Consider the following 27553-nt stretch of genomic DNA (forward strand, 5'->3'; position numbering starts at 1 on the left):
AAATATATCTAGGTCTTTCTCTGGTTTTGTTGTGAGTATTGTGGGTTCAGTTCATTTTTGGCTAGTTCCTTAGTCCGACTTATATTTCTCAAGATCTATAGGCCCCTTCCTATGTAATCCGTAGTAACCACAGGGTTTTAATCTATGGCCTGTAGCTTCCAAGGCGTTTCCCTCTGTTATAGCTTCTTCTGTTTGCTGGTCTCTTCAGTGTCTGGTTCCCACCCTGACACAAAGGGGATGGTTGAGGACACTATTTTTTTTTTTTTTTTTTAAATTTAGGCTCACTTGTTCAGCCGCGCTGTGGGGAGGGAGGGAGGGATGCTGCAAACAAATAACACTGGCGTGCGCTCGCAGTGCCTCAGCCACACTGGGTCTGCCCCCGCTCACGGCACGTGTAGCCTCCCTGCCCACACTGCTCAGGCTCTAGGTTGTTCCGCCGGGAACAATCAGAGGCCGGCCCTGGGCTGAGCTCCCAGGTCCAAGCCGCTCAGGTTCAGGCACTCGGGTAGTCCTCAGAGGCGCAGACTCGGTTGGGCCTGCGTTTTGTGTTCTTCCCAGATCCGAGCAGCTCAGGTGATGAGGTGTTTGGCGGGCGCCAATGCTGCGACTTATCGCCTACCCGCCACTCGGTTATCTGGGTGTAAAACCGGCGCACCTTCTCAGGCAGCTGTTGACCGTCCAGACCCCCAAGAAGTTTTAGTTAGCAAAGAAGCCTGCTTACAGTTTTATAGATAGTGTCTCTCCGGGGCTGCGATTGCCCCCTTCCGGCTCTGGCTGCCTGTCACCGGAGGGGGAAGGTCTGCAGCCGGCTATCTCTGTTCAGTCCTTTGTTCTGTGCGCGGGCCTGGCGGTGTCTTAGGTTAGGGCTGGCTTTTTGCGTGGTAGATATCCCACAGTCTGGTTTGCTAGCCCAAATTATTTCGCTCAGATAGCGCTCAGGACATTCGGCCCAATTCTTACTCTAAGGGACACAGCCCACGCCGCACTTCCCTGCCCAGCCCCCGCTTGCTAATGCTGTGTGCAGGCGTTTGCGCTGCTTCTCCGCTGGGGGAGTTACCGTAGCGCTCACAATCTGCGATTTTTAATTGTTTATTTTTTTTTTTCCCCTCCCTTTTATGTTGCCCTCTGTGCTTCCAAAGCTCGTCACAGATTCGGCAGTGAGAGGGTTTCCTGGTGTTTGGAAACTTCTCTCTTTTTAAGACTCCCTTCCCGGGATGGAACTCCGTCCCTCCCTCTTTTGTCTCTTTTTTTGTCTTTTATATTTTTTCCTACCTCCTTTTGAAGAGTTGGGTTGCTTTTCTGGGTGCCTGATGTCCTCTGCCGGCATTCAGAAGTTGTTTTGTGGAATTTCCTCGACGTTTAAATGCTCTTTTGATGAATTTGTGGGGGAGAAAGTGTTCTCCCCGTCCTACTCCTCCGCCATCTTGGCTCCTCCCCTTATTTTCTTTTTTAAAGTATTTATTTATTGTATTGACTGCACCAGGCCTTAGTGGTGCTGTGTGGGATCTTTCTTTAGTTGCAGCCTAGTCCTTTATTTTCAAACCTTTGCTTATGCTTCTTTAGGAAAGTAATACATAATTCAAAATAAGATGCTGAAGTGAGTACCAATCAAACAGAATTAAAATAAATATAAAAGGGCTACTCAATAAAGGCCAAAGTCTCTCAAAAAATTTTTAGAACCTCAACATCCAAATATATGTATTCTAGAATAGGCACAATATTGAAGAAAATATGACCTTCATTGTCTGTGTCTGCTTTATCTGTGTCTCGCTTTATCGTTATCATAAAGATGAATGGCAGGAATTACTATGATTTACTCCATCTTACTGATGAAGATTTTGAGGCCCAGACAAGTTTAAAAAACAGTTACATAGTATGAAGTGAAAGTGTTAGTGGCTCAGTCCTGTTCGACCCTTTGTGACCCCATGGACTGTAGCCAGGCTCCCCTGTCCATGGAATTCTACATTCAAGAATACTAGAGTGGGTTGCCAATCCCTTCTACAGGGGATCTCCCCAACCAGGGATGGAAACTGGGTCTTCCACATTGCAGCTAGATTCTTTACCATCTGAGCCACCAGGGAAGCTCAGGAAGTTATGTAGTATAGAGCTCTTCAATTCTCCATTAATCTATGGAAAAACCTCTGTTGTAACCACTGTGCCTTCATCTTGCTTCTGATCTCCCCAGATGCAGCATCCTCATCTGGTCAGAACTACAGCACAGTGTCTGAATTCATCCTCATCGGCTTCTCCAACTTCCCTCAGCAGCTCCTGCCCACCTTCTTCCTGCTGTACCTGCTGATGTACCTGTTCACGCTGCTGGGGAACCTGCTCATCATGGGCACCATCTGGAGGGAGCACAGCCTCCACACCCCCATGTACCTCTTCCTGTGCACCCTCTCCATCTCCGAGATCCTGTTCACTGTTGCGGTCACCCCTCGAATGTTGGTGGACATGCTCTCCACACACCGCTCCATCACCTTTGTGGCCTGTGCCAGCCAGATGTTCTTCTCCTTCACGTTTGGCTTCACCCACTCCTTCCTGCTCATGATCATGGGCTACGACCGCTATGTGGCCATCTGCCACCCCCTGCGCTACAACGTGCTCATGAGCACTCGTGACTGTGCCCGTCTGGTGTCCTGGTGCTGGACTGGTGGCTCAGTCATGGGGATGATGTTGACATTGATAATTTTTCACCTCACCTTCTGTGGGTCTAATGTGATTCACCATTTTCTCTGTCACGTGTTTGCCCTCTTGAAGTTGGCCTGTGGGGAGGAGACAGCCACTGTCTCCATGGCTGTGATTCTGCTTTGCGTCACGGCCCTGATGGGGTGCTTATTCCTCATTTTCCTCTCCTATGTCTTCATCGTGGCTGCCATCCTGAGGATCCCCTCCACTGAGGGCCGGCACAAGACCTTCTCCACCTGTGTCTCCCACCTCACCATAGTGGTCGTGCACTACGGTTTTGCCTCCATCATCTACCTCAAGCCCAAAGGCGCCCATTCCATGGACAGTAACACGCTCATGGCCACCACCTACACAGTCTTCACCCCCTTTCTTAGCCCCATCATTTTCAGCCTCAGGAATAAGGAGCTGAAGAATGCCATACAGAGAAGCTTCCGCAGAACCTTCTGTCCCTTAAGTTCCTGATGGCTAGTTAGGTGGTATGGAAGTGTGACAGAAGGCTTGGGCTTAATAATGTCTGTCTCCATAGAACTCTTGCAATGATTCAGGTCTGTAGAGTATCCATACTCCAATGCAATTTCATGTATACTGTTTGTTCTCTGATAGTTCCCTCTCTTCCATAAGTTCTATCATCATAATCTTTAACTTGTGTGCAGTGAGAGGAACTTCATCCCATTATCTATGCCTAAGAATATCTTATCTTTCTATAGGCAGGTGGGGGCCACCAGAAGAATGAGTGAGGACCCTGACATATGTGGTTCTTCTTGAATAGACAGCAAGGAGAAGATTTTATTCCCCTGTCCTCAAAGATAAGAATAAACAAAATAACCTAAAGATAGTCATAAATGCCATCAGAATTGAGTCCTTTTATGCATAAAGTACTGTGCCTAGTGCTTTATTATTATTGACATGTTAATTATTACACATGTACAATGGAAAATAAAGTAATCGTCAGAGAATATGGCTTACTGTTTACAGTTTCTCACTTGGTTTTGGAGTTATAGACAGAAAAGGAAGTCTTTCTGTTGAGCTGAACTGAGTGAACTATGGAAGAAATTCCAAGTAGAGAGCAACTGTGAGAGTGAGAGTGAGGGAGAGACAAAGAGAGAGGGAGAGACAAAGCAGGCGAGTAGTATTTGAGCTCATTAGATCTGATCATTCAATTGATTAAAGCATATATGGGGCAAAATCTGGGCAAGATGAGAGGAACAGAAGGAGGTTGCTAATAGAGCAATCTGCATATGAAGAAAGGGAAGAAAGGAAAGAGGCTGGAGGGAGCAAGGGAGAGACAGAGAAACAATGGGAGGGGAGAGAAAAGGAAGAGGGATGGGTGCTTAGCTAAGAACATGGACATATTAAAGGGTGTTATTATCCAACATCTTATGGAAATCTCTTTTTATTTTTCCCACACGTGTGGTGGTTCAGTTGCTAAATCATGTCCGACTCTTGTGACCCCATGGATTGTGGCCTGCCGGGCTCCTCTATCCTCTGCCCATGGGATTCTCCAGGCAAGAATACTGGAGCAGGTTACCATTTTCTTCTCCAGGGGATCTTCCTTTCCCACACATAATTTTCAGTAAAACATCAATTTTTACTACTGTATTATACTTGCACCTCTTTGAGAAGTGTGTTAAAAGATAGAATGCTCTCTCAAGATTATACTGAGAGGTCAGAGGCCAAAGATGGGTACCTTCAGTATGCAGATGGGAAATGTTGGTGGAAGTCACACAAATGTGAATGGAGGGAATCATGAGGCACTTTATGTCTATCTGAGTCCCTCACTGGTGTTTGGGAATATATATCACTGAGGACCAAGAAAGGGAACCTGATGTGGGATGTCAATTGTTAACTCAAAGATAAGGCCAAATATTTGGGTTGAGGCAGAAGATCTTTTATAAAAGATAAACCTTTTATAAAAGGATAAACCCACAGCCACCAGTCATGTCATTGGTGTACAAAAGACACTCTAATCAGAAGGTCAGGAACCAAAGACAACACCAAAAGACCAAATCAGTCAGTCAGTTACTTTAGTCCCTCAGTCCTGTCTGATTCTTTGTGACACCATGGGCTGCAGCACGCCAGGCTTCCCAGTCCATCACAAATTCTCAGAGTTTGCTCAAACTCATTGAGTCAATGATGCCATCCAACCATCTCATCCTCTGTTGTCCCCTTCTCCTGCCTTCAATCTTGCGCATCATCAGGGTCTTTTCTAGTGAGTCGGTTCTTTGCATCAGGTAGCCAAAGTATTGGAGTTTCAACTTCAGCATCAGTCCTTCCAATGGATATTCAGGACTGATTTCCTTTAGGATAGACTGGTTGGATCTCCTTGCTGCCCAAGAGACACTCAAGAGTCTTCTCCAACACTACAGTTCAAAAGCATCAATTCCTCAGCACTCAGCTTTCTTTATAGTCCAACTCTCACAGCCGTACATGACTACTGGAAAAACCATAGCTTTGACTAAACGGACCTTTGCTGGTAAAGTAATGTCTCTGCTTTTTAATTTGCTGTCTAGGTTGATCATAGCTTTCCTTCCAAGAAGCAAGCATCTTTTAGTTTCATGGCTGCAGTCACCGTTTGCAGTGATTTTGGAGCCCAAGAAAGTAAAGTCTCTCACTGTTTCCATTGTTTCCCCATCTATTTGCCATGAAGTGATGGGACTGGATGCCATGATCTTAGTTTTCTGAATGTTGAGTTTTAAGTCAACTTTTTCACTCTCCTCTTTCACTTTCATCAAGAGATTCTTTAGTTCTTCTTTGCTTTCTGCCATATAGTTATGTTTTATGACATCATTGGGAGACCTATGTGGATATCACACTCTCTGGTTTGAACTACCAGGACTATGGGAATAGGGTAGAATTTGATTGGGATAAGAGGTAACTTTTGGCCAATTTGGCCAGAAGACATATGTTACACAAGGCAAATGACTCTCCAAGACCCAGCTCCAAATGAGCCTTTTATTCTGAAAAGCCACCCAGCTGTCCTCTCCTGAAGACACAGTCCTACAATCTCACTCTTGGTTCCTCCAGCTTCTGCCTTCCCTCTGACCCTACCTTGACCCCAGTGGATTGAGGACATCTGTCTCCAGCCCTGTCTTCCCCCAAAATTGGGAGCTCCTCAGCCCTCATCAGGGGCTCATGCCTCTCTGGGAGAGGAAAGACTCGTGACCTTTGTGTATGTGGATAATGAGAGGAAGAAGTAGACGCTACAAGCTCCCAAAGGCCCCTTGAAGTCCCTCTCCGAATCCCCAGACCCTGAGGACAAAGCTTCTAGGTTGGCTTCCTGGGGAGCAGCCTGCTGGAAATCCACAGCAGGGATAAAGCACACAGGATCACTTCCAGGAGCCTGAGGTGTGACTCCACCCCTGCTTGTGGGCACCACCAAGAGCATCAGGCAGGAGAGCATCATCAACCCTTCCCTGCTGGCTGCTTCATGGAAGAGGCAGGCCAGGCTGAGGGCAATCAGAAGGGAGAGGGTAGGAAAGTAGAATCAGGCAGTTGTGGGTAGCTCTGGCCAGCCTAGGGATGGAGTCAGGGCTGGGGAGAAGGTCCAAAAGAGAGGCTTTCATTCCCAAGAGGCTGCTGAGGCGCTTCTCTGTTTACCCATTCTGAATCATTGGTTCTCACCCAGCCTAGGTTCGCTTTGCTGCTCCTAGGTCAGCAGTTCTTAACCTGGGGTGGTTCTGTCCTACGGTTGACATTGGACATGTTCAGAGATAGCTTGGTTGTCATGATCTTGGAATGGAGGGATGCTACAGATACCTGGTGTCTTGATGCCTGGGATGCTGTTACATACTGAGCAAATGTAATAGTCTGGCACTCCTGTTCCAACTGATGAACCATTTTCGATCAATTATTATTAACTGAAGTTCATAGTTTACCTTAGAAGTCTCTCTTTGTGTTGTAACTTCTATGAATTTTAACAAATTTGTTATGATATGGTATGAATTTGCTGGTGTACAGAGCATGTTATATTTTAATTTTCATCATTCTACATTCCAACCAGCAGTGCAGGAGGATTCTCCTCTTCCCATTGCCCAATCACCATGTCATTTTCCAATTTGGGAAATTGAATATGTACATGTGAATATGTACACAGTGAAATTCCATTGCTTCCATTCATTCCCCCCAGTCCCTTCTTCTAGCATCTTTTCATTTGCCTGAGTAACTCCTGTGATTTCTCTTTTCATATCTTTTGCTCATACCTATATCAAAGTACCTACTTCTTCTTTATTCTTCTTGAGAGTGTTACCTGTTTTAGACAATGCAGATGATCTTGTACCAATTTTCCATCTGCTTCTTAACTTTATTCAGGATATCTTTTGTGGAACTAAAATTCAAAATGCTGATGTTTTCATGTCACCTTTAGGTTTGTGCTTTAGAAGTTTTGTTTAGGAAGTCCTTCTCCACTCACAGCTTGATCAACAAAGTAGTTCTCATACACTCCCTCCCATTAACTTTATGGTTTATATTGCATATATATGTCTTGAATCCATCTGGATTCCACCTTGTATGTGGTCTTGGGTAGAAATTCGGATGAATTTTGCTTCATAAAAAAATCAGTCTTCCCACCAGAAACTAGTAAACAATGCATCTTTTCCTTTGTATGTGTTGCCATATCTATCATATATTAGATTTTTTTTATAATGATGGGGTATTTTCTGAGATATCCATTCCATTTACCAGTGTCTTTTTCTATTCTTGGTTCACACTGTTAAAAATGACTGTGACTCTATAATGTGTCACAATATCTGGGAAGACATACAATATTTCTCCTGTTTGCTTCAATTTATAAGATGTATAGTTTCACTCTGACTTTATTTTTAGAAGAAGGTTAGTATAATTATTAAATTTATAATCCATTCATGGAGTAGTTAATGCAATTGTGCTGACTGGATAATTTAGGGAAGAAGAGATATTATTACCATATTAGGTCATCCCATTCAAGAGTATGTACGATTTTACATGTATTCCAGTCATCCTCTACATGTTTGTTATAGAGTAAAATATTTGTCTCAGGAGGTATTGCATGTCTTTGGTTAAATCTTAGATATTTTGTATAAGAGCTTTTCAAAATGTCATATGAGGACCGATGGGGTTCCAGGGACCATTTCTAGAGGGCCATCAGATCCTTATTTTCCCAGCTCAGGTCAGGATGTATTTTTGTCATATGCTTCATTGCCACAGATGAAGTTAAGCATCAAACACCAGAATCTAGTTGTCTTGCAGTCAGCCAGAAATAGAACATATTTGAGAAAATCTGAAACCAGACCACTATTCTCACTAGTTTTTGAAAATGCAGCTGCTTTCCTAAAAGTGTTGCTATATTAAAATGCAATGGGTTTATTATTGTTCTTTTAAATGTGCAAATACTAAATATTTTCAATCATTCTCAGATTCAATTCCTACAATGGTGAAGATCAGTAGTGATAACTCACCCAAAGAAAAGACCTTTTGCAAGCACAATAATTTTTGTTTCAAGGATCCTGAGAACAAGATGTTTAGGGCTTTTTGTTTGTTTGTTTGTTTTTAATTTTATTTTATTTTTAAACTTTACATAATTGTATTAGTTTTGCCAAATATCAAAATGAATCCACCACAGGTATACATGTGTTCCCCATCCTGAACCCTCCTCCCTCCTCCCTCCCCATTCCATCCCTCTGGGTCGTCCCAGTGCACCAGCCCCAAGCATCCAGTATCGTGCATCGAACCTGGACTGGTGACTCGTTTCATACATGATATTTTACATGTTTCAATGCCATTCTCCCAAATCTTCCCACCCTCTCCCTCTCTCACAGAGTCCATAAGACTGTTCTATACATCAGTGTCTCTTTTGCTGTCTCGTACACAGGGTTATTGTTACCATCTTTCTAAATTCCATATATATGCGTTAGTATACTGTATTGGTGTTTTTCTTTCTGGCTTACTTCACTCTGTATAATAGGCTCCAGTTTCATCCACCTCATTAGAACCGATTCAAATGTATTCTTTTTAATGGCTGATAACTAATCTCGAGAATATACAAGCAACTCCTACAGCTCAACTCCAGAAAAATAAATGACCCAATCAAAAAATGGGCCAAAGAACTAAATAGACATTTCTCCAAAGAAGACATACAGAGGGCTAACAAACACATGAAAAGATGCTCAACATCACTCATTATCAGAGAAATGCAAATCAAAACCACTATGAGGTACCATTTCACGCCAGTCAGAATGGCTGCGATCCAAAAGTCTACAAGTAATAAATGCTGGAGAGGGTGTGGAGAAAAGGGAACACTCTTACACTGTTGGTGGGAATGCAAACTAGTACAGCCACTATGGAGAACAGTGTGGAGATTCCTTAAAAACTGGAAATAGAACTGCCTTATGATCCAGCAATCCCACTGCTGGGCATACACACTGAGGAAACCAGAAGGGAAAGAGACACGTGTACCCCAGTGTTCATCGCAGTACTGTTTCTAATAGCCAGGACATGGAAGCAACCTAGATGTCCATCAGCAGATGAATGGATAAGAAAGCTGTGGTACATATACACAATGGAGTATTACTCAGCCATTAAAAAGAATACATTTGTTTAGGGCTTTTCTTTATAGTCTGTGTCACTGCTGCCAGTCCTACGCTCAGTTCAGTTCAGTCATTCAGTCTTTCCAACTCTTTGCAATCCCATGGACTGCAGCCAGGCTTCCCTATCCATCACCAAATCCTGAAGCTTGCTCAAACTCATGCCCATCGAGTCAGTGATACCAAACCATCTCATCCTCTGTCATCTCCTCTTCCTGCCTTCAATCTTGCCCAGCATCAGGGTCTTTCCAAAGAGTCAGTTCTTTGCATCAGGTGGCCAAAGTATTGGAGTTTGAGCTTCAATATCAGTCTTTCCAGTGAATATTCAGGACTGATTTCCTCTGGATTGACTGGTTTGATCTCCTTGCAGTCCAAGGGACGTTCAAGAGTCTTCTCCAACACCACAGTTCAAAAATATCAATTCTTTGGCACTCAGCTTTCTTTATAGTCCAATTCTCACATCCATACATGACTACTGGAAAAACCATAGTTTTGACTAAATGAACCTTTGACAAAATAATGTATCTTCTTTTTAATATGCTGTTTAGGTTTCTCACAGCTTTTCCTCTAAGGAGCAAGCATCTTTTAATTTCATGGCTGCAATCACCATCTACAGTGATTTTTGAGCCCAAGAAAATAAAGTCTCTCACTGTTTCCATTGTTTCCCCATCTATTTGTCATGAAGTGATGGGACCGGATGCCATGATCTTCGTTTTCTGAATGTTGAGCTTTAAGCCAACTTTTTCACTCTCCTCTTTCACTTTCATCAAGAGGCTCTTTAGTTCCTCTTCACTTTCTGCCATAAAGGTGGGGTCATCTGCATACCTGAGGTTATTGATATTTCTCCCAGCAATCTTGATTCCAGCTTGTGCCTCATCCAGCCTGGCATTTCATATGATGTACTCCGCATATAAGTTAAATAAGCAGGGTGACAATACACAGCCTTGACATAATCCTTTCCCAATTTGGAACCAGTCTGTTGTTCCATGTCCAGTTCTAATTGTTGCTTCTTGACTTGCATACAGGTTTCTCAGAAGGCAGGTAAGGTGTTCTGTTATTCCCATCTCTTTAAGAATTTTCCACAGTTTGTTGTCATCTACATGGTCAAAGGCTTTGGTATAGTAAATAAAGCAGAAGTAGATATTTTTATGGTATTCTCTTGCTTTTTCAATGATCCAGTGGATGTTGGCAATTTGATTTCTGATTCCTCTGCCTTTTCTAAATTCAACTTGAACATCTGGAAGTTCACAGTTCACGTACTGTTGAAGCCTGGCTTGGAGAATTTTGAGCATTACTTTTCTAGTGTGTGAGATGAGTGCAATTGTGTGGTGGTTTGAACATTCTTTGGCATTGCCTTTCTTTGAGATTGGAATGAAAACTGACCTTTTCCAGTCCTGTGGCCACTGCTGAGTTTTCCAAATTTACTGGCAAATTGAGTGCAGCACTTTCACAGCATCATCTTTTAGGATTCAAAATAACTCAATTGGAATTCCATCATCTCCACTAGCTTTGTTCGTAGTGATGCTCCCTAAGGCCCACTTGACTTTGCGTTCCAGGATGTCTGGCTCTGGGTGAGTGATCACATCGTGGTTATCTGGGTCATGAAGATCTTTTTTGTAGAGTTCTGTGTATTCTTGCCACCTCTTCTTAATATCTTCTGCTCCTGTTAGTTCCATACCATTTCTGTCCTTTATTGAGCCCATCTTTGCATGAAAAGTTCCCTTGGTTTCTTTAATTTTCTTGAAGAGATCTCTAGTCTTTCCCATTGTATTGTTTTCCTCTATTTCTTTGCATTGATCACTGCAGTAGACTTTTTTAAAATAAATTATTCAGCTGCATTTTATTTTATCTTTTACTTTTCAATATTGTATTGGTTTTGCCATACATCAACATGAATCTGCCACGGGTGTACACGTGAGGTAGACTTTCTTATCTTTCCTTGCTATTCTTTGGAACTCTGCATTCATATGGGTATCTTTCCTTTTCTCCTTTGCCTTTAGCATCTCTTCTTTTCTCAGCTATTTGTAAGGCCTCCTCAGACAAAAATTTTGACTTTTTGCATTTCTTTTTCTTGGGGATGGTCTTGATCACTGCCCCCTGTACCATGTCATGAAACTCCATCCATAGTTCTTCAGGCACTTTGTCTATCAGATCTAATCCCTTGAATCTATTTGTCACTTCCACTGTATAATTGTAACAGATTTGATTTAGGTTAGATCCAAATGGTCTACTGGTTTTCACTACTTTCTTCAAGTCTGAATTTTGCAATAAGGAGTTCATGATCTGAACCACAGTTAGCTCCCAGTCTTGTATTTTCTCCATCTCTGGCTGAAAAGAATATAATCAATCTTATTTCAGTATTGACCATTGGGTGATGTCCATTTGTAGAGTCATCTCTTGTGTTGTTGAAAGAGGGTGTTTGCTATGACCAGTCTATTCTCTTGGCAAAGCCCTATTAGCCTTTGCCCTGTCTTATCCTACTTAACTTAAATTATATGTATTAAATGATAATTACTGGTGTAATACTATGAGAAATACTATCTTTCTTTGTTGTCGATCTTGCCTTCTGAAACTTTGTGCTTCTTTTGTTCTAATAAACTTCATTTTCATTCTTTCAACTTCTCTGTGTGCATAATCATGAATTCCCTTCCAACCTTGCATGCCTTCTCTCTTTTCCTTTCCTTAGTGCACTGCTCAAGGCTTTCAGTTCCATGTTCAAGGACAGCAGAGACAGTAAGTAACCTTGGATTCTTGCTCCTAAAATAATGCATCTAAAGTTCCCCATTAGTAACCTATTTGCTAGTTTTGTAGCATATATTCTGTTTTAAGGTGCTTTTGTACTGGAATGCAGTTGAATTTCACAGTGTTACACGAGTTTCTGGTGTCCAGCATAGTGACCCAGTAATTTTACAGATTGCATTCTGTTAAACATTATTATAAGACAATGGCTATAATTTCCTATGCTATACAATATTTCTTTGTTGCTTATCTATTTATACACAGAAGTTGGTAACTCTCAATCCCCTACCCTTAGTTTTTCCCTCACCTCTTCCCTCACCACTTTGGTACTCACTAGTTTGTTTTCTGTACCTGTGAGTCTGTCTCTGTTTTACATATACATTTGTGTGTATTAGTCTTTAGATTACAGTTATAAGTGATATCACAAAATATTTGCATTTCTCTTTCTTATTTCACAAGCATAATATTGTCTGGATCTGCCCAGCTGTTGCAAGCGGCAGAATTCCATTCTTTTTATGGCTGAATAATATTCCATTACATATATTATTTATATTAATAATATTATTAATCTTCTTAAGCCATTCGTCTATCTGCTGTTTGGGCACTTGGGATACTCCAAATCATGACTCTTGTAAATTGTCCTGCTATGAACACTGAGGTGCATGTATATTTTCACATAAGTGTTTTCATTTCTTCCAAATGTATAACCAGGAGTGGAATTGCTGAATGATATGGTAGTTCTCTTTTTAGTTTTTTTTTTTTTAGAAACCTCTATACTGTTTTTCATAGTGGCTGCACCAATTTGCATTGCCACGAACAATGTACAAGGGTTCCTTTTTCTTCACATCATCTCAAACATTTGTTATGTCTAGACTTTATTGATAGCCCTTCTGACAGATGTGCGATGATAGCTCTTTTTATTGTTTGCATTTCTCTAATAATTAGCAAGGCTGAACATCTTTTCCTGTTCCTGTTAGCCAACTGTATGTCTTCTTTGGAAACCTGATGACTCAGATCTTCTACCTATTTTTTGATTAGGTTGTTTTTTGATATTGAGATGTATGATTATGTTTTCAATATTAACCCTTTTCAGCCATATTTTCTTCCATTCTGTAGGCTGTTTTCTTGTTTTGTCCATGTTTCCCTTGCTGTGCAAAAGCTTTTAAAGTTAATTAGCTTCCATTCACTTATTTCTGCTTTTTCTTTTGGTTTAGGAGACAAAAATATTGCTATAATTTATGTCAAACATGTTCTGCCCATGTTTTCTCCCAGGAATTTCGTGGGAGATGTAAAGACATTTATGTCTTTAATCCATTCCAGTTTATTTTTTAATATGTTGTGAGAAAATGTTCTAATTTCATTGTTTTACATCTAGTTCAGTTTTTCCAGCAACACTTATTGAAGAGACTATCTTTTCTCCAATTTATATTCTGGTCTATTTTGTCATAGATTAAATGAACATAGGTGTGTGGGTTTATTTATGATCTCTCCATTCGGTTCCATTGATTGTATGTGTCTGTTTTGTGCCAGTACTTAAAGTGTATATATTTTTTTTTTAAACTTTACATAACTGTATTAGTTTTGCCAAATATCAAAATGAATCCGCCACAGTAAAGTGTATATTCTTTACCTAGCTAAGAAAATCCCTTTCCGTAACATGTTGTGGAGGCTTTTTAAAATCATAACTGATTGTGTGTGTATATATAAATATATATGTGTATATATATATATATACACACATACACACATACATATATATATCATTCATTATGTTGTATATATAAAACAATATTTTATGTATATATACTAATACTTATATTAAATACATGCCAATTTTTAAAATCATAAATATAGGACTGGAATTTTAGGAAATAGATTCCTGCCTTGATAGAAATAATTATACGATTTTTTGCTTTAGTTTATTCACCTGATGAGTCAGATGCTAGGTTTTCTGATGTTGTACCACTCTTGTCATGTACAGGAGAAGTCAAAACACTTTATCATCATACACTACTTTTGAAAAAAGAATGGATTTGACTAGGCTATGTCTTCTTGCTGCTGCTGCTAAGTTGCTTAAGTCGTGTCCGATTCTGTGCGACCCCATAGACAGCAGCCCACCAAGCTCCCCCATCCCTGGGATTGTCCAGGCAAGAACACTTAGTTTTTAAAACTTTGCATGGGTAGGTGAAATGGACCCATAATTTTCATTTCTTATTAGCATTCAACTTGATTTAGAACCAAGATTGCATTAACTTAATGAAAAGGGGAGAGCATACTTCATATGATTTTTCTGGCTTTTAGAAATGAGTATAAGATACTCCTCAAATGTTCGTTAAAAATTTAAGAGAGGTTACCTGAAAACCCACTGAGGCCAAGGTTATTGAGGAATGACTGCATTTCATCAAATTTTTCAGTTTCCTCAAAATTGACTTGAGTCCCCAAGGTCTCTATTTTTTCTAGCACCAGATTTGGAATTTTATAGTTTTCTAAGCTACATTTCCATATATATTCTAAACTTATTTCCTTAGTGTATTATTTCAAATTTCCTAACTTGTATTTTTCTATCTTTATTAATTTAAAAATATCCATTTTTTCTCTAGTTATTTTTCAATTTTATTTTTTGTGTTTTCTTATTTGCATCTTCTCCTTGTTTTAATCTTCTACAACAACCTGATTTTGATTTTATTAAGCATGACTTTCTTCTTGTAAAAATTTCTCCATAAATATATTGAAAGCTGTGTATTTTTTTTTTACTTCACAATATTGTGTTGGTTTTGCCATACATTGGCATGAATCCGCCACAGGTGTACATGCGTTCTCCATCCTGAACCCCTCTCCCACCTCCCATCCCATCCGATCCCTCTAGGTCATCCCAGTGCACCAGCCCCAAGCATCCAGTATCGTGCTGAGTAATACTCCATTGTGTATATGTACCACAGCTTCCTTATCCATTCATCTGCTGATGGACATCTAGGTTGCTTCCATGTCCTGGCTATTATAAACAGTGCTGCGATGAACATTGGGGTACATGTGTCTCTTTCCCTTCTGGTTTCCTCGGTGTGTATGCCCAGGAGTGGGATTGCTGGGTCGTATGGCAGTTCTATTTCCAGTTTTTTAAGGAATCTCCACACTGTTCTCCATAGTGGCTGTACTAGTATGCATTCCCACCCATAGTGTAAGAGGGTTCCTTTTTCTCCACACCCTCTCCAGCATTTATTGCTTGTAGACTTTTGGATCGCAGCCATTCTGACTGGCGTGAAATGGTACCTCATGGTGGTTTTGATTTCCATTTCTCTGATAATGAGTGATGCTGAGCATATTTTCATGTATTTGTTAGCCATCTGTATGTCTTCTTTGGAGAAATGTCTATTTAGGTCTTTGGCCCATTTTTTGATTGGGTCGTTTATTTTTCTGGAATGAGGTGCAGGAGTTGCTTGTATATTTTTGAGATTAGTTGTTTGTCAGTTGCTTCATTTGCTATTATTTTCTCCCATTCTAAAGGCTGTCTTTTCACCTTGCTTATAGTTTCCTTTGTTGTGCAGAAGTTTTTAGGTCCCATTTGTTTATTTTGCTTTTATTTCCATTACTCTGGGAGGTGGGTCATAGAGGATCCTGCTGTGATGTATGTCAGAGAATGTTTTGCCTATGTTCTCCTTTAGGAGTTTTATAGTTTCTGGTATTACGTTTAGATCTGTAATCCATTTTGAGTTTATTTTTGTGTATGGTGTTAGAAAGTGTTCTAGTTTCATTCTTTTATAAGTGGTTGACCAGTTTTCCCAGCACCACTTGTTAAAGAGATTGTCTTTAATCCATTGTATATACTTGCCTCCTGTGTTTTTTCATAGTACAAATTTAGTTTAAAATTTGCAATTATGTGCTTGAATTATTTAATTATAAAATTTTATAAAGTATTAAAATTTACTTTACATTTTACTATTGTTACAAAGTATTATTTAATACAACCTTTAGCTCCCAAACACAGTGGATCTAACAAGCTACTGCTCAACAACGTCTACTTTTAATGCACTGTAATCTACATCATATTTATACTTGAAATTCATGGGAAATGTCTTTATGTCCTATATACAAGTTCAGTTTTTTTAAAAATTCCCTGAACTTTTTTAAAAAAATGTTTAATATCTCTTTATTGAAGAGTCTAAATATATCCAATAACTGATTTATGCTGTTCTGTGCTTAGTCATTCAGTCATGTCCAGCTCTTTGCAATCCCATGAACTGTAGCCTGCCAGGCACCTCTGTCCATGGGGATTCTCCAGGAAAGAATACTGGTTGGGTTACCATGCTCTCTAGGGGATCTTCTCAACCCAGGGATAGAACCCAAGTTTCACACATTGTAGGCAGATTCTTTACTAAGCCACCATAAATATTATTAATTGCATTCTAATTAACAATTCACAAATTACCTTTCTATACTTTGAGCAAATCTAGCTACATATTGCATCTATCTATCACATATTGATTTATCTTTTCCTGTTTATATGTATTCACTGAAATTATGCTGATTATTTATTACTTCCTATTCCAAAGTATATAGTTACATAGATTAGTGATATTTATGCCAATCATTATGATGTTCTTCTATACTTAATAAAATAATTTTCTTTTTCTCTTGAAGTGTGAATGTGTGTGTGTCTGTGTAATTTTTAATTTCAGTCTGCATTTAAACTAAGAATGCTTTTCATCACACACAAAATCACAAGATCACATTTAAAATTAATATTGGGTTTCCAAAGAGTTCATTCAGGTTTTTCCATAAGATATTACAGAAAAACCTGAATAAACCTTTTGGCCTGCTCAATAATTAAGTTAATAATGATCTCACATTATTTACACCTAATTATTCATTCATAACAGAATGAAAATTTCCTCTGTTGCCTTAAAATTAGTTTACACTGGCTCATCTAAACTAGTATCCAAGCTAGGACTGTATATTGCAATTGCTTGTTATGTCCCTTGAATTTTCCATATTCTTTAGTGAGAGTGATATCTACATTACAAAATCAATTGTTCTGTAGCATGTTCCATCTTGAGATTTGTCTGATTGCATCTTCGTGGTGTCATTTAGCTTGTTCCTCAATTCCCTGTACAACAATCCTTCATTCTTGCAATCAGCTTAGTGGGCACATTTGCAATCTGGTTCTGGCATGCATTTAACATTAAGCCATTACTCACTGAAAGTTTCCTTTCACACTGGCACAAGATGTTCTAAGCTTGGTTTCTTTCTCAGATTTCTCCAGGGAAACTTGATGCTTTGAGTTGCAATTGTCAATGGAAGATAATTACTGTTTCTTTAAATTTCATTTTGTCTGTTTTCAAAATTACTGCCTCAGCTGTCACTTGGTAATTTTTCCTGGCATATATTCTTCCATTCATTTGTTTTCAAGCTTTTCTGTTCAGCTCATTTAGAATAGTAAATATCAATATGAAACAACACAGAAAAAAGTACCATTAATATAGTATTAAAATAAATATCAATGTAATAAATTATCAATTAAAAGACAAAGATTCTCAGAGGAAAAACATTTTACAGGCTTGAGAACCAAATAAGTATTTCCTACAACAGGCACATTATTCAAGAGAATATGATCCTGATCATCTATGTTTGTCTTCAATGTCTCCAAAAAGTGAAAACTTTTCATGTTGTAGTCACTGTGGAAAACCCAGAAGCTAAACTATGTCTTCAGCATTTAATATACTGATCTCATTTTATTTTTTATCACATTATGGAATAATAACAGCTATTATGATTTATTCCATCTTACTGATGAGAATTTTGAGACCCAGAAAAGTTAAGAAGGTAGTTATATAATACGGAAGCCTTCAATTATCATTTAACCTATTTTAGAACCTCTGTTGTAACCACTGGGCCTTCATCTTGTTTCTGATCTCCCCAGATGCAGCATCCTCATCTGGACGGAACTACAGCACAGTGTCTGAATTCATCCTCATTGGCTTCTCCAACTTCCCTCAGCAGCTCCTGCCCACCTTCTTCCTGCTGTACCTGCTGATGTACCTGTTCACGCTGCTGGGGAACCTGCTCATCATGGGCACCATCTGGAGGGAGCACAGCCTCCACACCCCCATGTACCTCTTCCTGTGCGCCCTCTCCACCTCCGAGATCCTGTTCACTGTTGCGGTCACCCCTCGCATGCTGGCGGACATGCTCTCCACCCACCGCTCCATCACCTTTGTGGCCTGTGCCAGCCAGATGTTCTTCTCCTTCACGTTTGGCTTCACCCACTCCTTCCTGCTCATGATCATGGGCTACGACCGCTACATGGCCATCTGCCACCCACTGCGCTACAACGTGCTCATGAGCACCCGTGACTGTGCCCGTCTTGTGTCCTGGTGCTGGGCTGGTGGCTCAGTCATGGGGATGATGGTAACACTGATAGTTTTCCATCTCACCTTCTGTGGGTCTAATGAGATTTACCATTTTGCCTGTCATGTCCTTGCCCTGTTGAAGTTGGCCTGCGGAAAGGAGACAGCCTCTGTCACCATGGGTGTGATCATGGTCTGTGTCACGGCCCTCATGGGGTGCTTATTCCTCATCTTCCTCTCCTATGTCTTCATCGTGGCTGCCATCCTGAGGATCCCCTCCACTGAGGGCCGGCACAAGACCTTCTCCACCTGTGTCTCCCACCTCACCATAGTGGTCGTGCACTACGGTTTTGCCTCCATCATCTACCTCAAACCCAAGGGCCCTCATTCTATGGACAGTAACACTCTGCTGGCCACCACCTACACAGTCTTCACCCCCTTTCTTAGCCCCATCATTTTCAGTCTCAGGAATAAGGAGCTGAAGAACGCCATACAGAGAAGCTTCCGCAGAAAATTCTCTTCTCTAAACTCCTGATGACCAGTTGGGTGGTGAAGAAAAGGGCTAGGATCATAATATTTGTCTCCGTAGAACTATGGTAAGGATTCAGATGTGTTAAAATATCTACATTCCATACTAGCTATTTATTTTTCCTCCATTTGCAGTCCTTCTGGCACTACTCTTTCACGACACTGGGTGATAAACTCCATCCCATCATCTATGGCTTAGAACATGTTTCTATGGTCAAGTAGAGAGCATCCCATGAATGAGTGTTGGCCCTGATGCCCATGGTTCTTTCTGAATGGACAAGTAAGAAGAGACTTAATTTTTCTCTTTACCCACTAATATAACATAAAAAACAATAACAGAAAATAATTGTAAAAACCAACAAACATTGAAAATTTTCTCTATATCAAGCACCATGTCCAGTGTTTTATAACTATCTTTTTAGCTATGACAAATGTAAAAAAAAAAAAAAGAAAAAAGAAAAATTATTTGTCTCCATGGCAATTGTTTATTAATTACAGGGCTATGAGAGAGAAGAAGTAGAAGCAAAAATGAAGGAGGGAGACAAAGTAAGAAGTAAAGAGTGATTTAGAGGAGAAAGAAGGGTGATAGAGGGAAGGAGAAAAGGAAGAGGCATCAATGCTTACGTAAGCACGTACACATGTTAAAAGTGTGTTGTTATCTGATGTCTTACAGAAATCTTTTTCCCACACTTAACTTTCAGTAACACATACATGTCTCATTACTGTGTTAAAGTTGTATATTTTTAGGTAGTGTGTTTAAAGGGCAGAGGGCTATCTCAAGATGGCACAAAGAGAGGTCAAAGGCTACCTACAGGTATCTTCATTATGCAGAAAGGAAATGTTGGTGGAGGTCACATAACATGTATATCTGTTGACTTCCATGCTGAAATTTCAGAATATATGATTGAGGATCCAGGAATTCACATTTCTCTGTGGAATGTAAATTGTTAACTTAAAAGATGAGGTCAAATATTTGAGTTGCAAACAAAAGACGTTTTATAAGGATAAACCCACAGCCACCAGTCATCTCATTAGCATACAAAAGACACTCTTATCACAGGGTCAGAGACCAAGGACAACACCAAAACCCCAAATATTTGTGTTTTATAACATAACAAGGAGGCATATGTGAATGTCAGACTATGTGACTAGGTCACCAGGACCATGGGAATAGGGTGTAATTTGATTGAGAAGAGAAGTAAGATGATCCAATTTGACCAGGGATGTTGAACACTTAAAATGCCCAAGAGAAACCAGTATCCAAGATTCAGCTCACAATTACCCTTGTCTGGGAAGCCCTCCAGCTGCCCTCAACCCAGGGCAGAGTCACTGATTCCCACTTGGGATTTCTCCAGCTCCTGCCTTATTTCTGACCATTGCTTGGTCCCAAGTTAATGACATTATCTGTGTCCAACCTAGTCCCCTCAATGCCTGGGAGCTTCTCAGCCCTGAACATGGGCTGAGATTTCTCTGAATACAGAAAGCAGGGAGACTTTTTGTGTGTGGATATTTGGAGGAAATTTAGAGGCAGCAGTCCCTGAAGATCCCTTGTGGCCCCTCCCAGACTCACCAGACTCTAAGGACAGATCTTCTAGGCTGGCATCCTGAAGAGACCCTAGGGAGCAGCCAGCAGGAAAGGCTACAGCAGAAATAAGCAGACAGTATCTGTTCTAGGAGGTCCAAGCCCACCCCAGCTTAAGGGTACCACTGATAGCATCAAGCAGCAGAGATTCTTCTGCCCTTCCCTACTGGCCACTTCATGGAAAAGGCAGGCCAGGCTGAGGAAGACCTGGAGGGAATGGTAGGAAGGAAGAACCCTACAGTTGTGGGAAGCATTGCCCAACCTGGCGATGGAGGTCAGTCCTGGGGAGAAGGTCATTAGGGAAGAGCTCCATCTCGGGAGGCTGCCTGAGGTCTTCTCAGTTTGTCCATCTGAGTCTTTAGCTCTCACCCTACGTAGGTGCCCTTTGCGGTTTGTGAGTCAGTGGTTCTCAGACCCAAGTCTTTGGAACATTTACATTTCTGGTTAACTCCAGCTGTTTTGTAACAGAGATATTCCGAGTGTGATGTGAAGACTTCTGGCGGTCCCTGACAACTTTTCTGCAGGTCTGTGAGATCCCTATTCGACCAATGAGAATGGTTTTCATTGTCTACTTCAACTAAAACAACATGTTTTAGACTGAATGAAGAAGAGACACAGACAATTGTCTCCTACAAGGCAGATATTAGGTGTATTCAAAAAAAAAGTGCAACAAAGCCATTCTTCTCACTCTAAGTTTTTCTGAAAATGTTACTTGACTAAAAAATGTTACTTAAATTAGCATGTGCTAGTTTTCTTAGTGTTCTTTTAAATGTACTAATAATTAAATATTTTTAATTCTTGGTTTTAATTTCTAACATAGTAACAATTGATAGTTACAATCCACTCAAACAAAAACCTTTTAGGGGCCTCAGTAATTTTTTAGTGTAAAGATATCCTGAGACAAAAATGCTTGAGAGTGTTTTCTGTATAGCTGCTGTTGCTATTGGGAGTTTTATCTTAATTTTAACTAAAATTGTATACCTTGAATGTTTATTAGATATAATATTATGAGAAACATCATGAATCTTTGGAAGTTGACCTTTCTTTATGTAGCCTTGTGATCTCTTATTGTTCTAACATGTTACATCTTTATTCTTTTATCTTTTCTAGATAGATGCTCAGGTCTTGCCTTCCAATCCTTATGTATCTTCTTTTTTCCCTTGTAGCACCATCATGACTTTCAGTTCCATGTTAAAGAACAGCAGAGACAGTAAGCATGCTTGGCTTGTTCTTGATCCTAAAATAATGCATCTAGTTTCCCCATTAGTATACTACTTGCTGGCTTTGTGGTGTATTTTCTTTTCTTAAACTTATTTTTATCGGAATTCAGTCGCTTCACTATGTTATAATAGCTTCTGCTGTACAGCAAAGTGAATCAACTGTATGTGTACATATGAAAAAGTGAAAGTCTTAGTTGCTTGGTCATATCCAACTCTCCATGACCCCGATGGACCATAGCCCACCAGGCTCCTCTGTCCATGGAATTCTCCAAGCAAGAATACTAGAGTGGTTGGCCATTCTCTTCTCCAAGGGATCTTCTTGACCCAGGTATTAAAACTGGGTCTCTTGCATTGCAGGTGGATTCTTTACCATCTAAGCTATCAAGAAGATCCCTGTATACATATATCCTCTCTTTTTTGGACTTTATAGTATATATTCTTAATCTAGCTATGAAAGTCACCTTCCCACATGGTCAAAAGAGTTTTTTTTTAAATTGTGAATGAAAGTTGAATATTAGAACATTGTTCCTGCCTTATTTGGAATAGTAATAAATAAATGATTTTTCTTTTATAGCTTATTCATGTAGTGAATCACATGATAGATTTTCTGATGTTGAACCATCCTTGTCATTAATAGGATAAATCAAAGCTACATGATCATAATATATTATTTTTACTACCATGAGATTTTACTGTGTTATATCCTACTATGAATTTTTAAATCTGCATGAGTAGATAAAATGAGCTCATAATTATCTTCTCTTACAAATATTCTTGCCTGGTTTTAGAATCAAGATTGCATTAACCTGATGCAATGAGCTGGGCAATTTCATGTATTTTTCTGTTTGTTGAAGAACATGCATATGATACTCACCCACTGTTCCTTAAAAGTTTAGAGAGCTTACTTACAAACCCAATTGAGGAAATGATTTTAAGGAGGAAAGCTTTTTAACTAACTAAAACTTTTACAAAATATTTATGTATCTGGGACCCCTAATTTTTCTTGTGCCATTTTTGGAATTTTACATTCTTTTAAGAGTTCATTCATTTCATCTAGAGTTTCATATTTGTTGACATACTGTTTTACTATTTTTGTTAATTTCCAATATTCATTATATTTATATTTACTTCCTAATTTTAATTTCATGTTTTGTTAGTATCTTCTCTTTCTGTCTCTCTATCTTATTAATCTTTTCCAATAACCTAATTTGACTTTATTTAAGCACATTTTTTTCATGGATAAAATTTCTTAATAAAATATCTAAATTTGTATATTTAACTCCAATATTATTTTACCCTAAAACTTTGATATTTCATGTTTGAACTATTCAATTAGAAATATTTCTGAATTTATTTTATGATTTACTTTTGAAAGAAAAGATTATAATGAGAACTCAGTGGCCAAATATGTCTTAAGCACTTGATACATGTAAGCATTTAATCTCAGTTTATCTTTATCACAAGACTGAATAGTAAGAAGTATTATGATTTCACCCATTTTACTGAAGAAGATGGTGAGACCCAGATAAATTAAGGACATTTAAAATAGTATACAGCTCTTAAATTTCCATTTGATCTACATCAGAGCTTATGCTGTAATCATTGTTGATTCTCTTTCTGATCTCCCCAGGTGCAGCATCCTCATCTGGTCAGAACTACAGCATGGTGTCTGAATTCATCCTCATCGGCTTCTCCAACTTCCCTCAGCAGCTCCTGCCCATCTTCTTCCTGCTGTACCTGCTGATGTACCTGTTCACACTGCTGGGGAACCTGCTCATCATGGGCACCATCTGGAGGGAGCACAGCCTCCACACCCCCATGTACCTCTTCCTGTGTGCCCTCTCCATCTCTGAGATCCTGTTCACTGTTGCAATCACCCCTCGCATGCTGGCGGACATGCTCTCCACCCACCGCTCCATCACCTTTGTGGCCTGTGCCAGCCAGATGTTCTTCTCCTTCACGTTTGGCTTCACCCACTCCTTCCTGCTCATGATCATGGGCTACGACCGCTACGTGGCCATCTGCCACCCCCTGCGCTACAACGTGCTCATGAGCACCCGTGACTGTGCCCGTCTTGTGTCCTGGTGCTGGGCTGGTGGCTCAGTCATGGGGATGATACTGACATTGATAGTTTTTCACCTCACCTTTTGCGGGTCAAATGAGATTCACCATTATGGCTGTCACGTGTTTGCCCTCTTGAAGTTGGCCTGTGGGGAGGAGACAGCCTCTGTCACCATGGGTGTGATCCTGGTCTGTGTCACAGCCCTGATGGGGTGCTTATTCTTCATCGTCCTCTCCTATGTCTTCATCGTGGCTGCCATCCTGAGGATCCCCTCCACTGAGGGCCGGCACAAGACCTTCTCCACCTGTGTCTCCCACCTCACCATAGTGGTCGTGCACTACGGTTTTGCCTCCATCATCTACCTCAAGCCCAAGGGCCCTCATTCTATGGACAGTAACATGCTCATGGCCACCACCTACACGGTCTTCACCCCCTTTCTTAGCCCCATCATATTCAGTCTGAGGAATAAGGAGCTGAAGATTGCCATTCAGAGAAGCTTCCACAGAAAATTCTCTTCTCTAGGCTTCTAATGACTAGTTGGGTGGTGGAGAAATATGAACAAAGTGCTGGTAAAATAATGTCTATCTCCTTAGAACTGTTGTAAGGATTTAGGTTTGTGAGTATACCCACATTTCATAGAGTTTGATACATACTGGCTATTTGTTTTGCCTCAAGTTTTTTTGTTTCCCTCTTGCATAGACTTGAGCCATCATGATCGCTTTTTTATACCTCATGTGATAAAATCTGTTTCTTCATCTATGCCTTAGAATTGTAATCTACCTATAAGCAGATGGGGAGCATCAGATGGGTGTCGGGGTGCTGATGCAGGTGGATGATCTTGAATGGGCAAGCAAAAGAAGATTTTCATATAAAATAAAAATAAAAAGATTAATGTGAAGCTGATAATATTGGGTCGGCCAAAATGGTCATAAGATGTTATAGAAAACCTAAAGGAGCGTTTTGGCCAGCCCAGTAAGTACCACCCAAACACTAAGCAGTTTTATGTATGAAGCACTGTGTTATGTGTCTTTTTAAAAATGTTTTATTTTTTTGGAGGTGGACCATTTTAAAAGTCTTTGTTCAATTTTTTACAATATTGCTTCTATTTTATGTTTTGATTCTATGGCTGCAAGACGTGTGGGATCTTAGCCCCTGACCAGGGTTGAAACCCACAGCCCCTGCACTGGAAAGGCAAAGTCTTAACCAATGGGCCACCAGGGAAAGTGTGTTAGTCACTCAGTCGTGTGCGAATCTTTACCACTCCATGGACTGGAGCCCTCAGGCTCCTCTGTCCATGGGATTCTCTAGGCAAGAATACTGGAGTGGGTTGCCATTTCCTTCTTCAGGAGATCTTCCTGACCCAGGGATGGAACCCAGGTCTCCTGAATGGCAGGCAGATTCTTTCCCATCTGAGCCACCAGAGAAGTTCCCTCCAATGTCTTTTAATTGTCATCATCTTAGTTACAACACATGGAAAACAAGAACACTATTTGTTTCCAAGATAATGGTCTGCTATTTACATTTCCACACTATCTCCGGAATGGATAGACCTACCAGAGGTTTTCTGTCTTGAGCTGAGCTGAGTGAAGTAGGTCAGAATGCAGGTGGAAAGAAAAAGAGAATGAACTAGTGAATGGGAATCTTTTAAATTCATCTGTAAAATACATTGGATAAACAGGAAATGGGGGACTTCCCTGGTGGCCCAATGGTTAAGAATCGACCTGTGGTGGATTCATTTTGATATTTGGCAAAACTAATACAGTTATGTAAAGTCAAAAATAAAATAAAATTAAAAAAAAAAGAAAAGAAAAGAAAAGAATCGACCTGCCAACACAGGAGACATGGGTTTCATCCCTGATCTGAAAAGATTGCTCATGTCATGAGGCAACTAAGCCTTTGCACCACAGTTACTGAGCCAGCGATCTAGTGATGTGGGCCACAACTACCGAAGCCCACGCACCTAGAGCCTGTGCTCCGTGACTAGAGAAGCCACCTCAGTGAGAAGCCCAGGCCCCAGGTAAAGAGTAGCCCCCACTCACCGCAACTAGAGAAAGTCTGCAAGCAGCCGTATAGACCCAGTGCAGGCCATAATTTTTTTTGTTGTTGTTTTTGGAAAATAGAAAATGGGGTCAAATCTGGGAAAGAGAGATAGAATGAAACTGTTGGTAACAGGTCTAATTGCATATGAGGAAGAAGAAAGAGAGGAAATGTAAGTGATTTAGAAAGGGAACTACAGAGGAAGAGGGAGTGAAATAGGAGAGAAATAGAGTGAATGAGAGGAGGGAGAGAGAGAAAAGAGGGGGAAAGAAAAAAGAACAGGAGGGTCAGTTCTTATGTAAGAACCTAAAGTGTGTTAAAAGGATGTTTCTAGCTGACATATTATGAAAAAAAATTTTCCCCTTTTCTGCACATACATTAAATAAAATATTAATTTCTCATGACTGTGTATAAGTTGTTTCTCTTTGGGGTGTATGTTCAAGGGTAAAGTCCTATCTCAAAAAGGCACAGAGGTCAGAGGCTACTTTTGGATACTCCCATTATGCAGATGAGAAATGTGGGCGGAGGTCACACAACTGGTGAATAAAAGACTTATGGGGGGATGCTGAATAACCAACAAATCACAGAAGAAATCAAAAAAGAAATCAAAATTTGCATAGAAACGAATGAAAATGAAAACACAACAACCAAAAACCTGTGGGACACTGTAAAAGCAGTCCTAAGGGGAAAGTTCATAGCAATACAGGCATACCTCAAGAAACAAGAAAAAAGTCAAATAAATAACCTAACTCTACACCTAAAGCAACTAGAAAAGGAAGAAATGAAGAACCCCAGGGTTAGTAGAGGAAAGAAATCTTAAAAATTAGGGCAGAAATAAATGCAAAAGAAACAAAACAGACCATAGCAAAAATCAACAAAGCCACAAGCTGGTTCTTTGAAAGGATAAATAAAATTGACAAACCGTTAGCCAGACTCATTAAGAAACAAAGGGAGAAAAATCAAATCAATAAAATTAGAAATGAAAATGGAGAGATCACAACAGACAACACAGAAATACAAAGGATCATAAGAGACCACTATCAACAATTATATGCCAATAAAATGGACAACGTGGAAGAAATGGACAAATTCTTAGAAAAGTACAACTTTCCAAAACTCGACCAGGAAGAAATAGAAAATCTTAACAGACCCATCACAAGCACGGAAATTGAAACTGTAATAAAAATCTTCCAGCAAACAAAAGCCCAGGTCCAGACGGCTTCACTGCTGAATTCTACCAAAAATTTGGAGAAGAGCTAATACCTATCCTACTCAAACTCTTCCAGACAATTGCAGAGTAAGGTAAACTTTCAAACTCATTCTATGAGGCCACCATCACCCTAATACCAAAACCTGACAAAGATCCCACAAAAAAAAGAAAACTACAGGCCAATATCACTGATGAACATAGATGCAAAAATCCTTAACAAAATTCTAGCAATCAGAATCCAACAACACATTAAAAAGATCATACACCATGACCAAGTGGACTTTATCCCAGGGATGCAAGGATTCTAAAATATCCGCAAATCAATCAATGTAATACACCACATTAACAAATTGAAAAATAAAAACCATATGATTATCTCTATAGATGCAGAGAAAGCCTTTGACAAAATTCAACATCCATTTATGATTAAAAAAAACTCTCCAGGAAGCAGGAATAGAAGGAACATACCTCAACATAATAAAAGCTATATATGACAAACCCACAGCAAACATTATCCACAATGGTGAAAAATTGAAAGCATTTCCCCTAAAGTCAGGAACAAGACAAGAGTGCCCACTTTCACCATTACTAT

The 27553-nt window shown here is 40.0% G+C and overlaps 3 protein-coding genes across 3 annotated transcripts; all 3 read left to right on the forward strand.

Annotated features, from left to right (window-relative positions):
• Window positions 1-2283: 2283 nt before the first annotated feature.
• Window positions 2284-3147, forward strand: LOC123335261 (olfactory receptor 10H4-like). The gene has a single exon (XM_044948699.1). The coding sequence runs from the start codon at window positions 2299-2301 to the stop codon at window positions 3145-3147; it is 849 nt and encodes a 282-aa protein (XP_044804634.1). The 5' UTR covers window positions 2284-2298.
• A 14806-nt stretch (window positions 3148-17953) lies between these two features.
• LOC123335262 (olfactory receptor 10H4-like) lies at window positions 17954-18857 on the forward strand. Its single transcript, XM_044948700.1, has one exon. It carries the CDS (start codon window positions 18009-18011, stop codon window positions 18855-18857), a length of 849 nt encoding a protein of 282 aa, XP_044804635.1. The 5' UTR covers window positions 17954-18008.
• Window positions 18858-23314: 4457 nt separating this feature from the next.
• Window positions 23315-26099, forward strand: LOC112587132 (olfactory receptor 10H4-like). The gene is made up of 2 exons (XM_025294207.1): window positions 23315-24196; window positions 26064-26099. The coding sequence occupies exons 1-2, from the start codon at window positions 23315-23317 to the stop codon at window positions 26097-26099; spliced, it is 918 nt and encodes a 305-aa protein (XP_025149992.1).
• Window positions 26100-27553: the final 1454 nt, after the last annotated feature.

This window comes from Bubalus bubalis, chromosome 9, assembly GCF_019923935.1.
Source record: "Bubalus bubalis isolate 160015118507 breed Murrah chromosome 9, NDDB_SH_1, whole genome shotgun sequence".
Lineage (NCBI taxonomy): Eukaryota > Metazoa > Chordata > Mammalia > Artiodactyla > Bovidae > Bubalus > Bubalus bubalis.